General features: G+C 41.9%; 1 protein-coding gene across 2 annotated transcripts in view; it reads left to right on the forward strand.

Moving 5' to 3' along the window:
* The window catches only part of ctnnd2a (catenin (cadherin-associated protein), delta 2a), a 386,140-nt gene extending 362,718 nt beyond the window's left edge, over positions 1-23,422 (forward strand). For both annotated transcript variants that reach the window (XM_066663258.1, XM_066663348.1), the window contains 4 exons: positions 5,840-5,966; positions 13,744-13,875; positions 15,769-15,845; positions 20,827-23,422. In XM_066663258.1, the coding sequence (XP_066519355.1) occupies positions 5,840-5,966; positions 13,744-13,875; positions 15,769-15,845; positions 20,827-21,087 (597 nt within the window). In that variant the 3' untranslated portion in view covers positions 21,088-23,422. The remainder of the gene's footprint in view (positions 1-5,839; positions 5,967-13,743; positions 13,876-15,768; positions 15,846-20,826) is intronic.
* Positions 23,423-23,567: the final 145 nt, after the last annotated feature.

Genomic DNA, 23,567 nt, shown 5'->3' on the forward strand with positions numbered 1-23,567 from the left:
CTCTTTGCCTGCAGGTCTTTTCCTTCTCTAGTTTTTCTTCTCTCGACATTGCTCCTTCTGAGCCATGGAAATGTCACTAGGGATGACATTAAAGAAAGTGCGCTACTGTACAGATTGCTATTATTAACATTTGCAGGGCCTCTGCACTTCATGTCTGTTCTGAGTAATGACAGTTATTCCATGTGGCCGTGCACCCCCACCCCCACCACAACCCCCTCTCCCACCCTGTGCTTTATTCAGGTGTCGATTAGACAGCTGTGACACCTCAGGTGAGATGTTCCTGCAGTGGGTGCACGTGTGTCAAGAAAATGCAGGGATAATGGAGAGACATGGTATGCTATGCCCTTGAAGGAGGGAAGGTGGTAACGTGCCAATAGGTGTCTATAAGTAAACAATATATAACTATTGGACAATGCGGTTATTCAGCTGTACTTTTAATACAAGTGTAGATAAAAGGCCTGAAACAAGAAAGCGGGAAGAAGTTTGGACAGCCATGTTATAGACCTGTTTCAGAGAACTGCAGTTCTAGACCAGGCAAAATTGTGGCTAGTTTTCATAACTTCCAGTGCATACCATCTGTCTGGAAGCATAGGGAGCCATTTTGGACTTGCAGGGTTGAGTGGGTACACAGTGCCTGAAGGCTGGAAGGGGTTTAGGCCTTTTGAAGGAGAACCTGAGTGAAACAAATGTCTGGGTTTTGAGAGATGAAGTCTTCATGCTCATGATCCCAAGCCCCAGGCCTCCTTTATTGTAGAGGGAGTTGACAGGATCATCCAGGCTCTGATTATAGATGCAGGCCCATAGCCATCCCTCAAAACAACTCCTACTACAGTTGTGAGGAGAAAGTTTGTAGAGCATTTGGAAAAATCTTGAAGCAAAATCTGAGTATCCTATAAGTCCTAAATGAAGGCGGGCCCATTTTAGCACGTAATGTTTTTTAACAGAGCTCTGTTCATCTGCGTCAGTCAGTAGAAATAACCTTGGGCCAATAGCACCATACTCCCTGCATGGTGCACATCACAGATATTGCAATAAATTTACTGCACTAAGTGCAGTTTGACAGAGAAATTTAACCTTATAACTGATAATATAATTGTTTTCCACAAAGAATGCACTAGTGCTCCAATGACCTACACTGTGCCCTACAGAGGGTGTAGGGGGGACATTTGGGATTCTGCCTCAGCTTTGCTGTAGCATGGAATCATCTCACTGATCACTCACACTTTCAGACAAGGAGAACTACTTTATCAGAGAAAAACATTAGGCAGACAGTCACAATAAAACATTATCCTCCGTGTATCTGCTCCAGGGACAGTGTGATCAGCTTTTTTACCTGTAAACAGTGTGGAAAGAATGAGACATTAGAATATGTGGTATGAGCTTGTAGTCTCTTGCACACTACACAAAACACAAGTTAAATAATATGATTACCGAAGCTTGTATATGACCTGTGTATGAACAGCTCTCACAGATTCAGCCACAAGAGCAAAGAAGAAATGTATTGAAGACTAATGTGCTAAGAGTTTTCCATTAGATCTCATGATGAAAATGCTAATATGGCTAACAATGGATAATGTTTTGCGTTTTTTGTAATATATACTCATTAAGGAACACAATGACATATTTTTACTTGATAATGTAAAATATCAGAGGGCTTCTGTGCTTTGTGTTGTGAGTGTTGTGAGACCCTCTCAAGTGCAGGGAGATAGCTATGTATGAGAAAAATGTATCCATGTTTCCCATTTGTTTATATTAATGTGGTGTTCTGAAACCAGACAGTCACTTCTCAATATGGCACCCAAGGCACCCAAAAAAACAAAAGAAAATGTGACTACAACCTACTGATTGATAGCTTTCAGTATAAGATTCATACTAAGTCCAAAAGCCTAACTTCTAAGTTGTGTTTTTGTAAAGGCCTAGACGTTAGATCCCAATTTAGGCAGCATTCGTTGAGAAGCCTGGATCATTCCACAGGGTTATCGCAATTGTTCATGCAGCAGGGCTGTCAATCTCTCAGCATTCCTGAGGGTCCACTGCTGCATGGGCTGAGCATCTGCCTGGGTACCTTGGGGGCCTCGGTAATGAACACCGCCCACTGCTCGACCAAGCACTAGCTTCCCAAAGAGACATTTCCCCGTGTATGTGTTAACTGCTGTTGGTAGAGTATGGTGCCATGGGAGCTTTCCTCAGTCGGCTTTGCTGCTTTCTCCTGTTGTCCATGGTCTTATCTCAAAATGAGTATTAGGTGGCATGTCATGCATAAGGGTGGAAGTAACACTTTAAAAATGGGCTTTTTGGACCATGTGCTGATCCCCGAATAATGGATTACGATGCAGATTCATCCTGCCTGCGTTTGCTATTCATGGCGTGTAGGACTGAAAGTTTAGCTTTAATATGTCCTTCAAAGTCCATCAATCACTGGCACATTAGCAGGGGCACTGCTAATGAAGAGGCTGAAAGGAGTTATGGGATGGAGGAATAATTGTGATTGTGGGCCTGAAATTGCACTGAAACCCACTCTTCCTTAAAACATATTGTTTTCAAGTGACTGCCTTCCTCAGGAGAGTGGGCCACGTCAAAAAGAGCATCCATCCTTTGCAGGTTCAAGGCAGGCACTGCTGTCTTCTTCCCTGTAAAGACGCAGATGTGCTGCCTTGTTCGTTTCAAGTTTGACGCTGAGGAAAGAGGAACGGGGGGTGGCTGAAATGGCGCAGCTAAAAAGGGATTCCTCTGCAGGCTGAGCCAGCAGGACGCAGGCGAAAAACGCCGTTTACTTGGTGCTTTGTGCCTCTTCTCCTCGGATCCAGTGGCCTTCAGCCGCCTGTCCGACATTGTTACTTGCAAGAAGCACAATAGTCACGTAGCAACAGCTGCGTCTCCTTGCCGACAGGGAAATGTGGTTGAGGTGTGTGTGTGTGTGTTGGCAGTGGAAGGACTTTGTGCAGAAAAGTGGGGCAGCTTTGAACTGCTCAGCATCAGAAAGCGCCCACCCTTTGATCTCACCCCTAAACCCCCTTCAGAAACAGACCCATCATAGATGGGGCAAGTGGGTGTCAAGGGGAATGTTCTTGGTGGCTATCAGAGGAGCCATGACGCCAAAATACTGCAGGAAGGCTTACTTCTCTCTCCACTTTTTTGTCCGCTTGTCCTTAATCTACCGCTCAGTCTTTCATCCACCAAACATCTTCTGTTTCCAGAAGATGAGATGTTTTGACAGATAGCTCAGTTTGTAAACAACCAGCACCGACTCCTCTGATGCCTGTACTGTAGCCATGCTGGTCAACTTGTTTTGGAAAGTGCTGTAATTGCATAAACATTGCAGTTTTACTCATAATAGACTTTAGAGGTTAGGCATCTTTGGTAGATGGTGCACATAAGGACTCAAGGTTTTGCCTGATTGAAAAATAAATACTGGCTGTGAGAAGAGTCTTGTAATCCCAGTGTGGCAAGTTCTTACTGGTGACTCACGTCCCTTTACATAGGCATTGGGGACTGAATAGACACTGGTTTGGTCCCTGGTACTGGCAGGAAAAATGAGGGCAGGGAAGAGAAGAAAAAAAACAAAACAAAAACAGTGCATTCACCTCCCTCAACATCCGTTTCTGACTTTGAGCAAAGCACCTAATCTCCAACTGCTTCCTGGGAGCCAAGGCAGTTGCCCACTGCTCCAAGTGTGTGTATTTGTGTGTGTGTGTGTGTGTGTGTATTTGCTGCCTTTAATGGGTTAATGCAGAGGTTAAATGTGTATATCTGACGTGGGATTAAAGATCAAAGGTCAAAAATAGCCTTGGCGCTTATGGGTCGGACTTGGACTGGGAATGACTGTCAGGAACGGCGTTAATGGTTCCCATAGAAACAAGTGGTATAGACCCAGGGCTCGTCTGGACGGTGCTAGAGAACTACAAAATGACAGCACATCCTCGGAGGCCTGTTCCTGTTTGGTCAGCCATTTTTCACTTGTGCTTTTATCTTCTATGACGGAAGAGGTGAAAGATCACGTTTAGCGCTCTCGGCCTTGCCGTGTCAGCCCTGCCTCTGCAAAGGTCTGGTTATTTCAGAGTCCATCTCCACTGTGAGAAATTCAAAGCAACTATTGCTCACAGCCTTGTATGAGATCCACACTATAGGATGGTTTCCCAGACAGCGAACCTTAGACCAATTCATGACAAAGATACTGAATTGTGCATCATCATCACTCTCAGAGGACTCTCATATGGCTCTACTTTCCAACACTGGGGTCTTTTTAATCCTTCTACACTTGGCATTGGGTGTGGTGACCTTATAGGCTCATGCACAGCTGCTCGAGAGTATTTGCTTTTACTGGTAATGCTATACTGTGGAGATTATATACCCGTGTCAGCAGTAAGAGCTTCTAAATCTGAGTTTATTTTATTAGAAGAGGTGACTGCAGGTGTTTGGGCTTGGTCTGAGTGTAAAGGATCTTTCTAAATGTTGAAGAACAGTCTTGTAGCTACCTTCAAATTGGGGTCCCAATCTCTGCAGAACCTTTACATTGTAAGCGATATTCCTAGACCCTGATTAACACTAAGCCTAGATGACAAAGACATCCCACTCACTATATGATTTAGACCAACACTATGTAGTACCTTACATTTACAGCTTTATCATTCACTGAGCTGTTATAGATTCTCTGCCTTTGCTACCACTGGGCTCAGCACTGCAGAAACTGCACTATGTAACATTTGGGGGAGGGTAGGAAACTTTGTAGAGGAGGGCAGATGCAATCATACTGAATTTTACCTAGTGTTGCTTTAAGCTTAATTCCTTCCTGGAATTCAGGCACAATGAGATGGTGCTTTCATTTTTTTTTATTATTATTTATTTACTTCTAACTCTGGACATCTAGGTTTCTTCAGGAAACCAAAGGTGGTTTGTGGAACCTGTTGTGGAATGTTACGTTAAGAGAGTGGTGTATTTATAACATCTACAGTGCCTTGAGCTGAAGCTAAAACTTGCTTATTTCAAGTTTGCTATTGTGGTTCTAAACAATAGCTATTCTTTATCCATTCTGAACATCTTTCACACAGTGGGGTAGAGTGAGTAGAGTAGGGGACCTGGCAAACTCTGATGATGCAGCATATTGTTGTGCAGGGCATGATGAAATACGATCCTCCACTCTGTCCGCCATCCAGTCTGGAGCTGTGTCATCACTCTCAGGACAGCACTGCCATCGATTCAGGGCAGGATCACATGGGTGACTCCACGCTAGACGTCTTAAATTATCCAGACAGGCTGACAGAGATATGAGAGTCAGCGTCTTCTCTTCTGGGAAGGCTTTGCATTCAATGTTGGAACCGTGTTATGATGATTTGATTGCATCCAGCCACATAAACATTGGTGATTTTGATTAGTTCTGTATCAAAAACAACATTCCAGTTCATTCCAAAAGCATTTGCGCCATGGGACCAAAGAGTGGATCCACTGTGGAATAACCCTCAGAATAAGGATTGCCATTGGTTGTAGTGTCCTTGTGGTGGAAATTCAAGCTGAATGAGTGGGACATGACCCCGTGGTGTGGAGGACGCCCTTGTGTTGTTGAATATGGTCAATGAGTGGGACATTTCACAAGACTGGTGTAGGGTTTTAGCCCCTGAGTAGGACCTCTGGGGGTAGAGTGTAACCATATCTGCAGTGCGGAGTGAATTGAGATTCAGTCTCCACTGTTCAGTATGAAAGCAGGTGTTTATATCTTTCATATGAGGGTATATGTTTCTGTAGTTCATGCCTCCTCTTTGCTTCATTATTCATTACAACGACCAGCGCTTTTCATAATAACTCTTAATTGAAATCCCCTTCTCTTCTTCTCATCTCTGTCCAGGACGGCTACTCACAGTACCACTTTGTTGGCTCTGCCTCCACAATAGAGAGGGACAGACAAAGACCTTACTCTTCCTCCCGCACCCCCTCCATCTCCCCAGTCCGGACCTCCCCCAACAATCGATCAGGTGAGTGTGTTCTTTCTATGTAGAGGAGGTAGTTAAATTATTAAAATATTGGTTCAGTCTTAGAGGTGGAAATAGTGATAACACAAGTTGATTAACACTGATTTCCCACTCATGGGTGATTGACATTCTTTTCTAGCAGGCTGGTCTCAACATGAATCTGTACATGTTTGTTAAAACACCCTATACTCAGAATACTTACAATGGGTACAAAATGTAATTGTGTGCTAAATATATTTTTAGGTGTTCATGTGAATGTCTGGCAACCCAGTGTGAAAAATCCTAACCCTAAATTGAAGCACCAAAACATAAGAAACTGCAGTGTTATCTTGTGTAATCCTATCGCTTAAAGGGAAAATGCAGCCTGGAGGTATTGATTGTAACACTGATACGATTGTGTCACTCTCCATGGTGCTGAAGTGTGCATACACTGGCTCTGTTTGAAAAGATACATGTCAGTCTAGCAACCGACCTTACGATTAGCATTTTGTTCAAGATAGTTGTTTCATTTTAGCTCCAGTATGAATTTAGTGTCTAATAATGTACATATCTTTTTGTCCTACTTCCATGAGGCTTGAGCTGATCAAATAGAGGACCTAAAAGTGTCTATATGACCCAGGAAATGGCAGTTAATGACCTGCTCTTCTATAGAGAAGGGATTCGTTGTCTTGCTGGTGGGCTATAATGTCTTTTCCGGTAGGTTTAGCATGCTGATGAAGCAGAAAAGTGATTTTTGCAGCAGCTAGCTTTTGGGAATGATGCTGTAGGAGAAAACTGAGGAGGAGAGAAACTGGGAGCTAATGGGAGTTTAAGTGACTGAGGAACTTACACTAGACACAGCAGTACACTGTCCTCCACTAGCTGAGGCTTGGGTGATCTGTGGGGATACACCAATATGGAGTTTCTGGAGTCAAACCAATAACCAATAATTAGCATCTGGTTGTAGCCAATAACAGCACAAATAACTAATTAATTTTCCCATGAATCAGTGTATTATACATCCGCGTTTGATATTCTGTGAAACATGTTTATGGGGGACATTCACATTGACTTTAAAGGTGGGCCCATCTCAGCTCTTCGTTTACAGGACTCTGGAGTCGTCTCTTATCATTAGACTTAAATCTCCTCTCTCTCCATGTTGGATGATTTATTGATTTTGATCAGTGATTCAGCCGTGCCAGAACATCTCTCATATCATTTTGGTAGAGCTGTCTTTATATATATATTTTGATCAAATGTAGTATTTTCTCCTAATTTCTACAGTAATTTTTTTTTCATCATTTGTACTATTTCTGTGTACTCACATTGTACTAAATACTACTGTGTTAGATTAGATTAGATTCTTTATTTTGTCACATACAAAGTTAAACAAGTACAACATTGCAGCGAAATACATTTCCGTCTGTCCACTCAAATAAACAGGGGTTAGGTGTGTGCCATTACTAATGAATTACTATAGAACATTAGATTTTAAATTCTTTATTATTGTGTTTAATGTGTTTGAGCCTGCACCGTCCAAATTTGGTTCAATGTCCAGCAATAGTAGATCTGGAAAAAAAAAATGTATGTACTTACATTTTTGTCCTTATCTTTGTCTTACCATTTAAGGAATCCATTAAAGTTCATTAAACCATTGCACAAAACACCTTAGCAACCAAATTAAGAAAAAAAAAAAAATGAAGGTACAGCTGATTCTGTCTTAACCGCAATATGTAGTTTATGGCTATAAATGAACGTATCCTTAGGAGAGGTTTCCCAGGGCAAAACACTGGATACACTTAATGATGAGCATTCATTCATTCATTCATTCATTCATTATCTGTAAGCGCTTATCCAGTTCAGGGTCGCGGGGGTCCAGAGCCTACCTGGAATCATTGGGCGCAAGGCAGGAATACACCCTGGAGGGGGCGCCAGTCCTTCACAGGGCAACACACACTCACACACTCACACCTACGAACACTTTTGAGTCACCAATACACCTACCAACGTGTGTTTTTGGACTGTGGGAGGAAACCAGAGCACCCGGAGGAAACCCACGCGGACACAGGGAGAACACACCAACTCCTCACAGACAGTAAAATATAAAATATCTTCCCACAAAACAAGATAAATATAGAATCTGCATTTTCTACAGTGTTTCTGCACTTAGTCCAATGAGCTGTTAGTCAGAATTCATTAGGAACCAATTTTTTAGTGTAAAAAAATAATTTTCCATGACAGCTCCTTTTTTTTTGGCCTATTTCAAAGACTGTTTTTGAAATTGAAACCACTTTTAAATGTTTATCATAATAGACCCAGCGCTGTTTTCTAACTTTGACACCCCGCTGAGCTATTTCTCAGTGCTATGTGTTTGCGAGGCCTTAAAGTTGACAGAAAGATGCAGGTGGGGAGGCATAAGCGTGATGGAGGGGGAAGCAATGGTACAGAGCTGTTCATAATACATCATCACATTGTGAGCCTCAGAGGCATCATCCACACACACACTGTATTTAACATTTGATAGGATAAACAAGAGCCCAGCCCCAAAAGGGCTTTTTTCAAAATGGATGTGCCCATGTAATTTAATAACGTACCACTGCACTGTAATTATCCCATGATGCCTTGACCTTGCTGCAGCAGAGACATATGTAATAGTTATTCATTTGTAAGTGAGAATGAGAGAGAGACATGGAGTTCTCCAGCATTCTGATCAAGAGCTGTGCCCCTGATGATAAAATACTAAATGTGAAAGGATGAGAGCAACACTTGAGTGAAAAGATCTGTGTTGTCCTCGCAGTTTACTCCTGCACAAATACATCCGTTGATTATATATATATAAAAAAAGAAATGTTCATGTTAATTCCTATATAAGCAAAACAATGGCTTCCTTTTTCAAGAAAAATCTTGAAATCTCTACAGAGCCCAACACAAAGGGGGCTTTAGACCCATCTATCCATCACTTGGCATTGGCTATGTTGATTTAAGGCTAACTCTAGGCTCATGTGCAGCTGCCTCTCTTTCAGTTCACACTCCTCTTGACAGGTGAAGGTTGTTTTTGCAAACGTTAGCACACGCAGTGGGTGGAGGCAGGGCTACGGGCCGTTCTAATAGACGCTGACGATGGATGAAGTGGAGCTGTGTGATTTCATTAGTAGTTTATGAGCATATGCTGCTTCTGTGGAGGTGAACCAGAGTGGAATGATATGATTGATGTTGAGCTGAATCGGGTGGGTGGGATGTCAGGTGTCAGGTGAGGGACAGGCTGGGAGCCGCTGGGAGCAGCCGGGAGATTAATTTTGGGACGTCACTGGATAGAGTAAAGGTGGGGGAGAGCAACGGAGGCTGAAGCAGCTTGTGAACGCTTAGGAAAGGACGTTGTGTTTGTTGCTGCCTTCATCGTTTAATAATGGACAAGTAAGATGACCCCGTGGCGTGGAGGGCGCCCTTGTGTTGTTGAATATGGTCAGTGTGGGCGAGAGCGTGAACTGCTTATATAAGCACTCAAGACACGGAGTGATTTCCAAGGAGGGTGCTGGGGATGTGTGTGTGTGTGTGGTGGGGGGTTATAGGAAGACCTCAGGTGGGCTGGGTCAAGCTGATGCTTTTAAGCAACAACAACAGCACACAAACAGCTGTGCCTCTGGATGTAACTACAAAGGGTTCAAATGTTCAACTTAGGAGAGTGCATTAAAGGTGCCGCAGCCGTTAGCGGCACTGATAACTCGACATAACACATTATAATAATGTCCCGAACGTATTACATTTCTACGGTTGTGACTTTTAGGGCTAATTATGGAAAACGCCTTCAGGTAACAAGGAGGAGGAGAGCTCTGAATTCAGCAGCATATGGGGATATCCTCTCCTTATCTGCGGAGCCATAAGCTCAGGAACGGCCAAGACATCAGCCAACAGAGGGAGGTAAAACAGTCCACCTGCCGTACACACAAACCTCAGCCGAGTGGGACGACAGAGCTGCTTTTATCAGAGAAACTAAAACTAAAACCGAGTGTTTATTTTGTTTTTCTCTCTTTTTCTGGGATTTATTCCAGTGGGAGGTTCTTTAGAGAGCAGTAAAATGAGGAAATAGATGTCTCCACTACTTCTTTAACAGGGCTTGTACGTGACTAGGCCTAGCTCTGGAAGGAGGATGGTATTTTTTCCATTATTAGGTGCCAGATGCAGAGGAAAGGAAAATGTTCCATTTAAGAAAAACATCCATGAAGCATTAGGTCAGGACAGACCTTTCCCCTAAAGCTCTTTCCTTCAAAAAAACAAAAAAACAAAAACCAAAAACAGGCTCCCTGAAGAATTGTGTCGAACCACAAACACATCCACAGACAGGATGCTAGCAGCGGGCGAGAGAAAGCGAGAGAGAGAGAGAGAGAGAGAGAGAGAGAGAGAGGTGATATGTTGCTACGAGTGCTATGAGGCTCTTGAGCCTTGTCAGTGAAACAGTGCCATCTAAAGCGAGCTGTTAAACTGAGCCCAAATGCGCACTCCACCAGTTATTGTACTACTGAGTAAGGGATTATAAACATGCTGAAGACTCACAGACTCATGAAACACCTTTATCTGTGTTATTAAAACCTTTATCTTTAATAGGAGATGAAAGGAGTGCATATCAGCTTGGCAATCTGTTATATACATGTCTTCAATATTCGATTAGGCCTTGCGCCACGCTGAAGACTTTTAAATAAAACAAAAATCCATATGACATTGTACCTTCAATTTCATCTAATCTCTTCACAGGAAATCAATCCCCGCATGCCTTACCTTGAGCACAGAACAGATCCCAGAACTTGATTAAGCGGTTTTTAATTAGCTTGACGCCTAATGAATATAGACTTTACTCATGTTTAAAAAATGTTAAATCAATTTAGAGTAGAGGCCTTACGCCAAATTAAAGCCGTCATATGTAGAAACATGACGCTGAGGATGAAACACATTCTGCTGAATGGGAGGAAGGGCACATTTTCTCACAATAGAACACATGCCTACACTTCTGTAGAGCCAGTCTGTAAAAGCACAACTTCAAATCTCCAGAACAGGGGTGTGGTGAGTGTACTGCTGCAGATTGGCCGTGGTTTCCGCAGCTGGAAACGTGTGTGTACAGTGTGATTATCCGGAACATTACCGGTTCTATTCACACACACGCTCACTCCAGATTTTGCTCTAGGGGGCCAGCAGGATAAAATCTGGGTATTGTCCAGGTAAAGTCCCGAAAATGCCTGACTTACCCCCTGCATGCCTCAGTGAAATGGGAGCACCCTAGGACCCCACTGAACAGATGTCATGATCATGTGGGTGGTGCACTATAGCCAGCGTTCTAGTGATGCCACCACAGGTAAAGCAGTGCCGAGGTGTTATACCGTACTGAATTATGCTCATCTATGCTTTCTGGATCAATACTTTCTTGATGACAGCTGTGGCAGAGATTTCTGGCAGCTTCATTACTTTTCAAGATTAACAAAAGCTTTAATTACTCTCATTACAGACTCTCATTGGAAATGTTGACAGCTTTAAAAAAGCAGCGCGTGAATGCTGTGAGTCCTTCAGTTAAAAGACTTGGAAAATATGCCAAGAGGAGGCATGAAAAGTTAAAGAAGGATCCGTGGCTGCACGGCAGCATGTATCTCTGGTGGTATTTGTTTAATACATCACACCATTGAAGGCCATTAATTACTGATTAGTCCCCAGCCTGGCTGTATAACCATGGCAGGAGTGGAGAGGTGCATTAATATTGCATCTGTAGATTTATACTCTCCAGATGGTTGTGGTAGAAGACAAAGCAACACTGTGGGTTTTTTTTTTTTGGTTTTTTTTGAGGTTTTTTCTAGACACAACATCCTCTGACACTGAAAACATACACTGGTCACAGACTTGGTAAACACTAGCTTGCGTGGAGAGCCATAGTACTTACGTTTTCAGCATCAATGGAGACATTTTGCAACTTCAAAGAAAGACAACTAGATCAGAGCGTAATCCACAGCTGGAATAAATGTGTTTAGACAGACGTTCCTCTGAAAATTGCTTCCCTTTGTTCCTGAGTGGAATCAATCCTGGGGCAGTTACAATACGAAATCCATCAGAAGACCAGTCTCTCAGCTCATTGTTTTGACTCAAGGGGAAAGCTCCCTCTCCTTAATGAAGGCAATCATTTATATGCATATTTATGCGAGGCTATATGTGTGTTGATGTAGATTTTAGATTTCAGATGGTACTTCTGTAGAAGAGAGCCTGCAGGAGGCCGTTAATGCTTTATCTGATTAGAAATGTAAAGCAAGCATGTAATTAGTGTGCTAATAGTGTGCTCAAGGAGAGACTTTCTGTAAAGATCGCAGCATGACAGCACTGTGATCCTAGAGGATCTGGCAACCCAAAGGGTGCAGCCCAGTGCTTTCCCCTCCCTCAGAATTCACATCTAATGTGCCCTTGAACAGGGCACGTAACTCCCATATGCTCCCTGGACACTGGAGTGTAAATATATATATATGTGTGCGTGTGTGTGTGTCGCAGCTTGATCCTAGTCACCAAGCTCTGTGTGATGCGGGAGTGGGTGTATGATGGAGATTTTTGTGCTAAGTCCTGCTCTGAGGGGCTCAGAGATCCTTTATGGCTGAGTTGAAGAGCCCTTGAGCACCCGTGAGCTCTGGAGATAGTGTGCATGTACACTCCTGGGTCCGAAGCTGCAGGCTGACCGCTACTGATCCGGTTAGTGCTGGGTCTTGCCAAGGACTTCCAGCTGGGAGTGGACTGTGTTTGCTGTGTTCTTCATGCCATTGGCCTTAGCTGGACAATAAGGCCTGACAGATACAGACAATTTAACGCCAATTGTAATTTTAAGTAGGCGGTTTTCCAGTACCTGGCTGAGTACCATCATGTCCCAACAGCAATGTTCCAACACAGAGCGTATAGCCTCCCAGAAGAGTAGAGTTTGTTATTGCTGCAAACGAAGCAAACAACCAGGTGGTGTCGCTGTCACACAGCCCCAGGGTCTTTGTGTGTTGAGTGCGTGTCCTAGGTCACTGTCAGTGTTCTCCCTGTGTATGCATGGGTTTCCTCCTGGAGTTCTGGTTTCCTCCCACAGTGAAAAAAAACACATTGAAAGTTTCCAGAGGTGTGAGTGTGTGGATGACTGGCTGCATGTGTAATATTGTCCACAGACATGCATGCGAATGAATGAATGAATGAATGAATTAATGAATGAATGAATGAATGAATGAATGCTATTGTCAGGTTCTTCCATGATAATATTTGTAACATTTTGAAACCCTGACCACTGGTTTAGGGACCCTAGGGTCATTCCACTGCCACAATGTTATTGAAAAACTGATTTGAAACTTGGAAACATCTGTGTAAATTATTAACACATATCCACAGTGCTGGAAATAGTGTGTCGTGGCCATCTGTGTGTGCTTTTTTTCTTAAATTTGATTCCCTGCCAAGAGCTTCATTTAACCTTAAAATACATCACTGGTGTACACACACTTCTGTGGGAATTACAAAGGACTAACGTTTTGCATTGACCCAACGGAAATCACGTCCACGGTGCGATGTCGAACAGCAGTGCTAATGAAGAGTAATGATACACACCTCATGGTGCCTTTCATCTCCTTCAGTGACAGGGAAGAAAGATGGAGAGAGAGAGAGAGAGAGAGAGAGAGAGAGGTGAGAATGAGAATACAGAGTGGTGTGACTCCAGATACTCATGAAAAATGGCGTGTGTGTGTGTGTGTGTGTGTGTGTGTGTGTGTGTGTGTGTGTGTGTGTGTGTGTGTGTGTGTGATGTGCTGATTTGCAGCTAGCGCCCCCGCCTCACCCAGAGAGATGATCAGCCTCAAGGAGAGGAAGACAGACTACGAGTCCACTGGAACCAATGCTAGTTTCCATGGAAACAAAGGCGAGCACACATCCAGGAAAGACGCCATGGCAGGTAGGGGATGCTCTGGGGAGGAGGAGGAGGAGGTGGTGGTGGGAGGAGGAAAAAGAGCAGGGGTGCGTGTGAGGGGGTGGAGTAAGGGAGAGATGGAGCGTCATGTACAGCCCCGAGGACCTGACTGATCCAGCTAATAATTCTCTCACCTCATTAGTCAAGGCTTTGAAACTAGTTTCTCTACCTGTCTCTACAGTAGGGCTGTGCTAACAGCAACCAGCATTTTTCAGCCTTCAGACACTAGTGTTGGTGATTCGACCAAGTAGGCAAACACTCATCCTGAGTACTACATTTATAAACCATAATGTTTATTTATAATGGGAGAGCAGTCATTTTCTCCCATGATTCTTTTCTTATGTTTGTTAAGAGCCATTAGTCATGGGCTGCATGTGACATCACTATGCAGAGTAGCTACCATATGGAGTACTTACACATATTACTTACTCAACTTAAATGGAAACTGTGACGTTTGAATGTTTTCAGCACGTTTAGTCCTCATTTCGATTTATTAGTGAGTATGAATTCCTCACCCATTTATCTGCATAATATTTAAAGCATAACTCTGTTTGTCTGCATTAGTTAGTAGAGAGGAGTTTGGGCCATGTCCCACATGGCATGATACACCTTATATAATGCACATCAAAGATAATAAAAATAAAAGTACTTCACCAGGACAGTGGAAATGTGAATTGTGTAGCTGACAAAACTTTTTTTTTGACAAAAAACACACTGCAGAAACCATTATATTATGACCTACACTGTGCCCTACAGGGGGTGTAGGGAAACATTTGGGATTGGGCCTCAGCTTCACTGCAGCATGGGAACATCTCTCACTGTTCACTCACGTTTTCAGACAAGGAGAAATACTTTATTTGTTATAAATTCTGTTCCACTCCAAATATCGGTTCCACTTTCAGTGTGCAGGGCTAGGGGGATCAGATTATTTATAGGGGAGAAAGAATGAGACAAAAGAATACATGGCTTGTGCTTGTAGTCTTTAACATGCAGAAAACTTGTTGGGGTCTAACGTGCTAACAGTTTTCCATTAGATCCTATGATCAAAAGGCTAATATGGCTAACAGAGCAGAAGGGTTTTCTTCTCCTCATTAACAACATCATGGGACCCTTTTACCACCCCACCCCCTGGACACGAAGAGAGCGATGTGTTTCTGTGCTTCTGAGTGTTGAGACCCTCTCTAGCACAGGGATTGGAGCCGTGTATGAGATAAATCAATTTGAAATCAAGCAATCAGTCTTCAGTATTGTGCCCATGCCAAAAATAAAAAAACACCCATGGATGCTGACACCTAGATGCCTGTATCAGAGATGCTCTGTAGAGCATATCAGCTTAAACATGGTTACAAAATCCACATTTACTTTCCTTAAGCCTTTTATGTGAGTATCTTTAGCTGCGTAACCTCCAGCTGAAAAAGAAAAAGAGAGGCTTAAACTGCTTCATTTGCCATTGGCTTTAAATGGTTTAAAGATGGCATTGGGTACGATGTCATCACATCCTGGAGGTTTGATCTTTGGGACAATAGCTGCTGGCTCTATAGGTGTTAGCTTGAAGCTCGCAGCAGGTGCTTGCAGTGATCTGGTTCCCTTTGAACTCTGTGTTAAACTCAGTGTGATGCTAATTATGTTCCTGCCGCCCCTCAGCGTGCTTGGTTGCTCTGTAACCCAGGTATAAGTGCCTATCGTATCAAACAGTCAAAGTTTTCTCTTTCTTTTACCGACCTCCTGTGACTCCAACTCGTTTCTGTCTCACTTCTGTGTGACTCAAAGCTACCAATTGCCTTTTTCCTTGCTGTTTTTATCTTGTTGCCTTAGCAAAAAAGAAAACGTCTCATTCCACCCACTCTTTACCCTTCTTTTCCCCAAATCTTTCCACAGTTCAAGTCTCCTGTGGAACCTCCACTCTGTTCCGCAACTCGTATGTGACTCCAAACGAAGAGATCAAACACAACCAGGTAAAAATGACTTTATCAGAATACAGATATATCTATAGTGTGAAATACAATGGCAAGTCAAATTCAGTGGTAAAGGCTAAAATATTGCAGAAATGTTCATTCATGGGTTTTGACTGTGTTTGTAAAGAAATGCTTCTTTATTATTCAGATATTTAGTAAAGTATGGTTGTTCTAATTGATGATTCCACTGAAAACCTCAGCCTCTGAAAAATCCACCACCAAAAGACCAAAAATGTCCAGCACTGGTATTTCCAGTTTATTGTACAAATGTTAGAAATTATCCATTTTGATGGGCCAAATTTATTTATTTGTGAATCATATGATTGTTGCTTTAAGAATAGCTCAGATTATGTGTTATCCTAGATGACTTGCATTAACATTTTTGTGGCCATTTGACAGCTATATAATATTTCCATGGAGGGGAACAACCGCAGAAGCAAAAGCGTTAATGTAACAACTGAGACACTGGTCAAATATAAACACAAAATAAACAAGTCTGCAAACACATTACATACATCACTGAAACCATAGTCCTTACAGGCAAGTGTGTCCACTCAGCGGCCATATTGGAAAAGCCTCTGGGCTGTTATTTTATATCATACCAGAGTAAAAACTTGAGAGGCCAAAATGCTCTAAACTGAATGTTAATTTACCATTTCAGATACATATTTTAAATCACTGATACAATCTAAAAAAACACTGATGAATAGTTTGTAGATTTGGGCTCAATCATGTACCAAAAAAAGATTTTTCTTCTTGTTCTTGCTACAACACCTGAGCAGATCTTCATATCAAAGCAGGGGCTTTCCCACTAGTGCCAAAAAAAATACAGAACCTCTTGCATTTGTGGCATATCAGCAAGCTGATTGGCTGTTTTTGTTGAAAGGAAATTTTTTCTGTAAACAAATGCCATTTTGAGCATCACAAATACTCTCCATTCATATTTCAAGCAGTGAATTCTGGCGAAACTACAGAAAGTAGCTAGGACATACCAAGGCTTTTAATACACAAATGATGATCAAGGTACAACTGGCATATAAAAATAGACAAAAATAAATACAGCACATAAGGAACGTAGAAAACAAACCACAACAGAGCAATGAAATCACAAAGACACCAGAACAAAATACAGTAGATAAGCATAGAGCAGGGACATCACTGAAACCACAGTCCTTACAGGCAAGTGTGTCCACACAGCGGCCATATTGGAAAAGCCTCTGGGCTGTTATTTTAAGTCATAACCAAGTAAAAACATGAGAGGCCAAAATGCTCTAAACTGACACTGTCAGTAGCTATCAATACTCATAACACCACAGTGTACATAATACACACAATATACTGCAGTACACTGACACTTTACCACAGTTGTTGATAAACCATTATCAATGACTGAACTTGATTAGTTTAAACCATCAAACTCAAGGATGATAATCTGTCCTCGTTTTAAATTGATGTGAAGTTCCACCAAGCCTGATTCTAAATGGCTAATTGTCTGCGCAGTTGGACATGCTAGAGTTGTCTTTCATGAGCAGACGGCTCAAGGTCTCGTATCATACAGCGTCACGCCTCGTGATCTTGTGAATATTTCATCTCACACCCACACCATCCTCAGCACAATGAGAAAAAGTGGTGCAACGAAACACGAACCAATCGCCAAGGTGCTGTTTCTTTAGAGTTAATGAAGCAGGCAGCGCATGTCCAAATGTTGCACATGAGCGTAATTAATGCGTGTTGTCAGGAAGAGAGACAGCTGTCCTTCTCGCTGAGTATGAACGCACAGCTGACAAAAACAAGGCAGCGGACTGTTTGTCCTTGCTAAAGCCAGTCAGATGTTGTTTATAAGATGGCGCAAGCTGTGAACTTGTGATAATGAAGACCAGCCACATGATTCTGGAGGCCTGTGATGGTGGTTCTTTGTTGAATTTCTGCAACCAAACATTCTTTTAACACTTTTGAAGGCCTAATAAATGTTTCAATAGACTCCACCAGTCCACAGTGGAGTGCTCAGTGCTTTTTAAACCTTCAGTTCAAAATGAGCCCACATCTTGCAAAGAAGGACTTTACAAAAATCAACGAGTGTTATTTATTTGTATGATTTATTTGGATGTCAGTGGATATATGTGTAAGTACATCAACACTCACTTGTATAATTCAGGGTCTCTTCACCGTGTTTGACCTTTGAGCTATTAGCAATATTAGCAGTCATTCTTGTCGCTACCATGTCAAGGATTGTTTACACCGTTCCCTATGTTGGAACGCATCAACAGAGGTGTCACCACACTGACTGTGAACACTGCTTCCCTCGTTATCTTCTTTGTGCTCAGTGCTTTCCTGAATTAGTCAGATTTCTCTGGCCATGTTAGCGTCCAGGCCTTATGCTAGTTCATATGACAGGGATGGCTCTTCAGATTGGCAGCTGCAGCCAATGGAGCCTCTGATAAGCCTGGCTTCCCGCACATGTCTGCTCTGTCTGCTCCTCCTTCCAGAGAGCATGACGCTCTGCATCTTTTCCAATTAGTCACATCTCATTTTTTTCTATTCCAATACTCGTTCTTATTCAAAATTCATGAGGCTTCCCAAGCAGAGTCTCGGGCCCCAGTGCTGACAGTTCTCCAGAGCTCCAGTACACAGTCCAGGACTGCAGCAGCAGAGGAGGATATTATACAGGCGGATGCCAACATGCCAAAACCTTGTATCTCCCAACTTTTCTCCCAACAGATATTGGAAAGACCCGTAGCTGTTTGCACTGTGTGTACCGCATGGTAAACAGGCTAAGAAAAACAGTCCAATATTTCTGGGAAGAAAAAAAAATATTTCAGCCAGGGATGTTGAAGGAGGAGAAAGTACAGGTCCTTCAAACCCCTCTCAATCCAAAGCCTCCTTCTCTACTCTTCTATGCCCCATGTTATCTCTTAGCTAACATAATAGAACAAGGTTGCTAGTGTTCTCCTTTGAGCATGTTGAGCTGTCTAATTATGCTGTGTTTGTGTCAGTCTTGTCCTGGTCTTCATCTCGCTTTGTGGCAATGTGAAATTTGGAGAGAGCTGGCGGATGAGTTGAGCTGAAAATGACTAAGCGTACACTGGAAAAAATGATGTCTTGGATTTACTTAAAAAAAAAAACAAGGCAACGTTTTGCATTGGGCGCAAAACAGGAACTCACACTCGAGGAGGCACCAGTTGTTCACAGAGCGACTTCACACACACTTTTGAGTCAGCAGTCCACCTACCAACGTGTGTTTCTGGACCGTGGGTGGAAACAGGATCACCTGGAGGAAACCCACGCGGACACAGGGAGAACACACCAAATCCCTCATAGTCACCCGGAGTGGTATTTGAACCCACAACCTCCAAGTCCTTGAAGCTGTGTGACTGCGACACACCACCTGCTGCACCACTGTGTCGCCCCAAATCAAGTTTATTTTAGCTAAAATAATGAGTGGAACATACTTCATGTAAGGAATTTAAGTTAATGTAAATAATGATTTGGACAAAATGTATAACTTTAAGTTACATTTATTGAATTCATTCCATTCATCCCAACAATCAACAAATAACAAAAATACATTGTAAACAAAAATTGTTTGAATTTTACATGCACACAATCACATTCAATCTCAATCAAAACAATACACGAGGGAAAGACTCTTGTTTTAACCAACACACATTTGTAATAAGTTCCTGAATGACTTGCCTACATATTTCAATAAATTAGTGAAACCTGTTTACACAGTAACTAATTTAAGCCAGATTAAATAAACATACCTTTTTTTGAATATATAATTGTGAATTGAACCACACTTTTAGAGCTTTAGTTACATTAAAAATGCAAAAAAAAACAGAAAGTAAAACCGCTTTGTTTCAAAAACAAGACCATTACAGGTCTATTAAAATAACCTTTTAAAACCAATCAACAACCAGCTGTTACTCACTGTTCTCTACAGATTCCGTTTCTTTGTGCAAAGTGTATAGGAAAATCATACTATGTCTTCAATTAATTAAGTTCCTGCCTTTGGTGAAAGATCAGCATCCAGGGTAAAGTTTCTCTGAAGGTGAAATGTGTCTCTGATGATCTGTTCCAGGTCTTGAAATGTTTCAGGTATCTCACAAGGCAAGACTTCTCCTTTTAGCAAAAAGGGGAAACAAGTCAATTAAGGAAAAAAGAAACACTATGAAACAAGAATATATTCAGCAACTCTGAATCAATGGAATAGTTTGGTCATCTAGAGTGGAAGGCAAATGGCAAGCTTAAATTAACATAGTATGCATGTGTCACGCCCTCATCCTGTCATGTCTGTTTTCCCTGCCATGTGCTCTCTTAGCACATGGCTCTGTTTGTTGTTGTCCATGTCTCCGCCCTAGTCTCGCCTTTGTTTCGCCTCCTCGTCTGTGTCTCATTTGATACCCTGCACTCTCATTATCTGTTCCAGGTGTATCTTGTCTGTGTCTGGTATTTAAGTTCCCTTGTGTCTCTCCCGTTGGTCAGTCATTTGTATTGTTGTTTCATGGTTTCCAAGTCTGTCTGTTTCTGTTATTCCTCGTTTTGGTTTGTTTCCTTATCTGTTTCATCTGTTACTCATTTTGTTTTTACCCAAGTCAGTCTGTCTCTGTTTTGTTATAGTTCGTGTTAATAAAGTTCACTGTGTTTAGCGTGTGCGTCCGCCTCCGTGATCCTGACAGCATGGTTATTTTTTGAGTGGGAATATATATATATATATAAACATTTTTGTTAGATTTAGCTTATTGTCATCTAAATTAAAATGCTTTGTATAGATCCATTTCAAACTAGTTGAACTGCTTATTATTTCTACATTAGCCTTGATGTGATATTGAATATAAAATGAGTGATAATGCAACACTTTCATTCAATTTAAAAATGATCTCAGAAAATTTTGTTTTGAAGCGTGCCATTGAGCACCATTTGATACAGGAGGCACAATACGGACATCCCTTTAACTTTTTGGTTTCTGTGCTTTCCTCAGATCCCAGTGAATCCGGTGGCACAGGAGAGCGCACTGAAGGACTACGAGACACTTCCCCCCTTTCAGAACTCTACCAGAAACTTTGAGGAGCCGTTTTTCGAGGACGCAGTCCACCGTCCCGCTCCCACCACTGATCTCAGTATGCACCTGGGACTCAAGTCCACCGGAAACTACGTAGACTTCTACTCCGCCGCTCGGCCCTATAGCGAACTCAACTACGAGACGAGTCACTACCCCGCCTCGCCTGACTCCTGGGTGTAGGACTCGGAGGACCCCTGGAGGATAGAGGGTGGGGGCGGGTGGGGGGTGGCTTTTGCGGACAGGCTGGAAAACTGTGCATGTGCATGCATACCCACTAAGCATTCCGTCAGCAAGTTTTTTCGTTTGTCAAAAAATAAAAGCTGATTCCAGAGAGAGGGAGGAAGGGTGTGGGGTTCAGAGAGGGACTGCTGTTGTGGCTGGGTAGCAGCACAAATAAGAGAAATCAAAGAAAGGATCTCTGAAAGATGACACAAAAGAAATTCTACCAGAAAGATGCAGACAAGTCATGCAGATTGTTTTAATATTACATCAGTCACTGTAGAGACATTCAGTGACCGTTTCTTCCTAGAGGTGCTGAACGGAAGCAGGAGTCTTGATACAAAATATAACAACATACAGAATAACCAATGAACCCTCACGTCTTCTTACTTTCTGTATGGCAGTGGTACAATGGTGGTACAACCTGAAACAATATGGTTTAACTGGGAACTATTTTGCCTTATAACACCCTATGTGTACCACCCCACCAAGAATATGGTTTTTAAATCCATGTTAAGCCTAAATATTACCACAAAACTCTCAAATATCAATAAAATAAAAGTCTTAACCCAGAAAATATATATCCTAATTGGAGTTTATGTAACACTTTTATATGAGGAGCTTTTAGAAACAATAAACTTTATAGACATCTGGTTCCTATCACCAACACTGGGAATGATTCTGACTCTGTACACTTCCCTACAGTGAAGCATGTCACATTAAACCACTCTAAATGACCTTGTTTACATCTTAATCATTGAATTCTGGAGAATTTTGGAAAATGGCTGGAATTGCATTTGAAACAAGAAGGGAAGTTGTTGGAAGGTCGGCGGAAAGTTAAGAGATAGGAAATGTAAAAGCACGGTGAAATACTGCATAAGATGAGTTTGGAGAGAGAACAAGGAACAGCTTATCACTTTTTATTTTAATTTTACCTTATGTATTTCCATCACTTCATTGTGAATCATCTTGATTTTTTTTTCTTTTTTTTGTGTGTGTAATGTTATGCGTTTTCGATTTTTCCAGCCTTTCTCTCTATTTTTTTTTACACTTTTCTTTTGTACTTTTTTAATTTGTCAATGTAAACTACGTGGTGTACATTACAGAGAATAACAAGTAAATTGTGTACATTACACTGCTGCCCTTTGGAGCCTCCAATGGCTTCGGGGTTCATTTTACAGTTCTTAAAACAGGAAGAAAAACAAAACAAAACATAAAAAAAAAAGCTAGACCGCTTTAGAAAGAGATGTATCAGCTATCAGTGTCCCGTTTTTATCAAAGCTGAGAGCGAGGAGGACGTATCTAGCAGTAAACTATTCGTTCCGATAACGTGAGTATGTTCGTGGCATCTAAAGCAGCATTTTTAAAAAGCAGTTACGAGAAAATCATTCCACACCTCCTTGTTGATGAAGTGCTTTCTCACTGCCTAAAAAAATAGATGTAGATATTTGAAATATTTTGGGAGGGTTGGGATTATACTCGATTTTTTGTTCTCTGGGTTTTGGTTGTTTGGGGGTTTTTTTCAGTTTTTTGGGGGGAGGAGGGATATACAATGTGTTTTGTCATCCATTTCCAGCAGAAAACATCTTTGTTCCATGTGGTTCTCAGTTCTCTGTGCTAACCTGAAGAGATAACTGACATATGTGCCAAACTTAAATTAGCACTGGAGATGTTTTAACCCTTCGTTTCTGACCAGTTTCTATCCTCTCCGGTTTGTTTGTTCTGTTCCTAAATGTCTTCTAATTTGATTGAACCTCTTTTATCTTGGAATTAAGCGACTAATCTAGATGACACCGGAGCACTACCAGGAGGGCAAAGTTTTGCAAGCTTAATTCCCTCCAAAGATGTACAAAAACACTCCGTCTCTCTCTCTCTCTCTATGTTAGCTGAGTGCGTGCTGTGTGTGGATCGATGTTTCGAGACGAGAGGCAATGTCTGTTTCTAACGGGTGGCTTCTACTGTTTGATTTTGGCAGGAAAAAAAAAACACACCGTAAAATACTAGGCCGAAATGTTCATAGAGAATGATGAGTATATAAATATACATATAAATATAAATCTATATCATTTTTATGTGCAGATGTCGGTGTCACTAAAAGCAACAAACCTGCAAGGAGAAAAAAAAGAATTGTATTAAAAAAGTTCACCTAAATGTTCTGAGAAAATGAGAAAAAAATAAAAATAAAAAAAACCAAAACAAAAACATAAAAACCACTGGCAATGTTGACCCCCCGGTCTCAGTTGTGTTGTTACTGATCGACATAGATAATCAGGCTGGATTTTGATGATGTTCTGGTGCCAGGACAATAAATTACTGTTTGCAATCTTTAGTGCTGTCTGCCTCTTGCCATCACACAACACAGTACACGGTTTCATTTCAGTGGGTCTCAAAGGGTCAGGCATGATCAATAAGACACCCCATGAAGGTGGAGCTCTCAGGAG

This window comes from Hoplias malabaricus, chromosome 1 (assembly GCF_029633855.1).
Source record: "Hoplias malabaricus isolate fHopMal1 chromosome 1, fHopMal1.hap1, whole genome shotgun sequence".
In the NCBI taxonomy this organism is placed as follows: domain Eukaryota; kingdom Metazoa; phylum Chordata; class Actinopteri; order Characiformes; family Erythrinidae; genus Hoplias; species Hoplias malabaricus.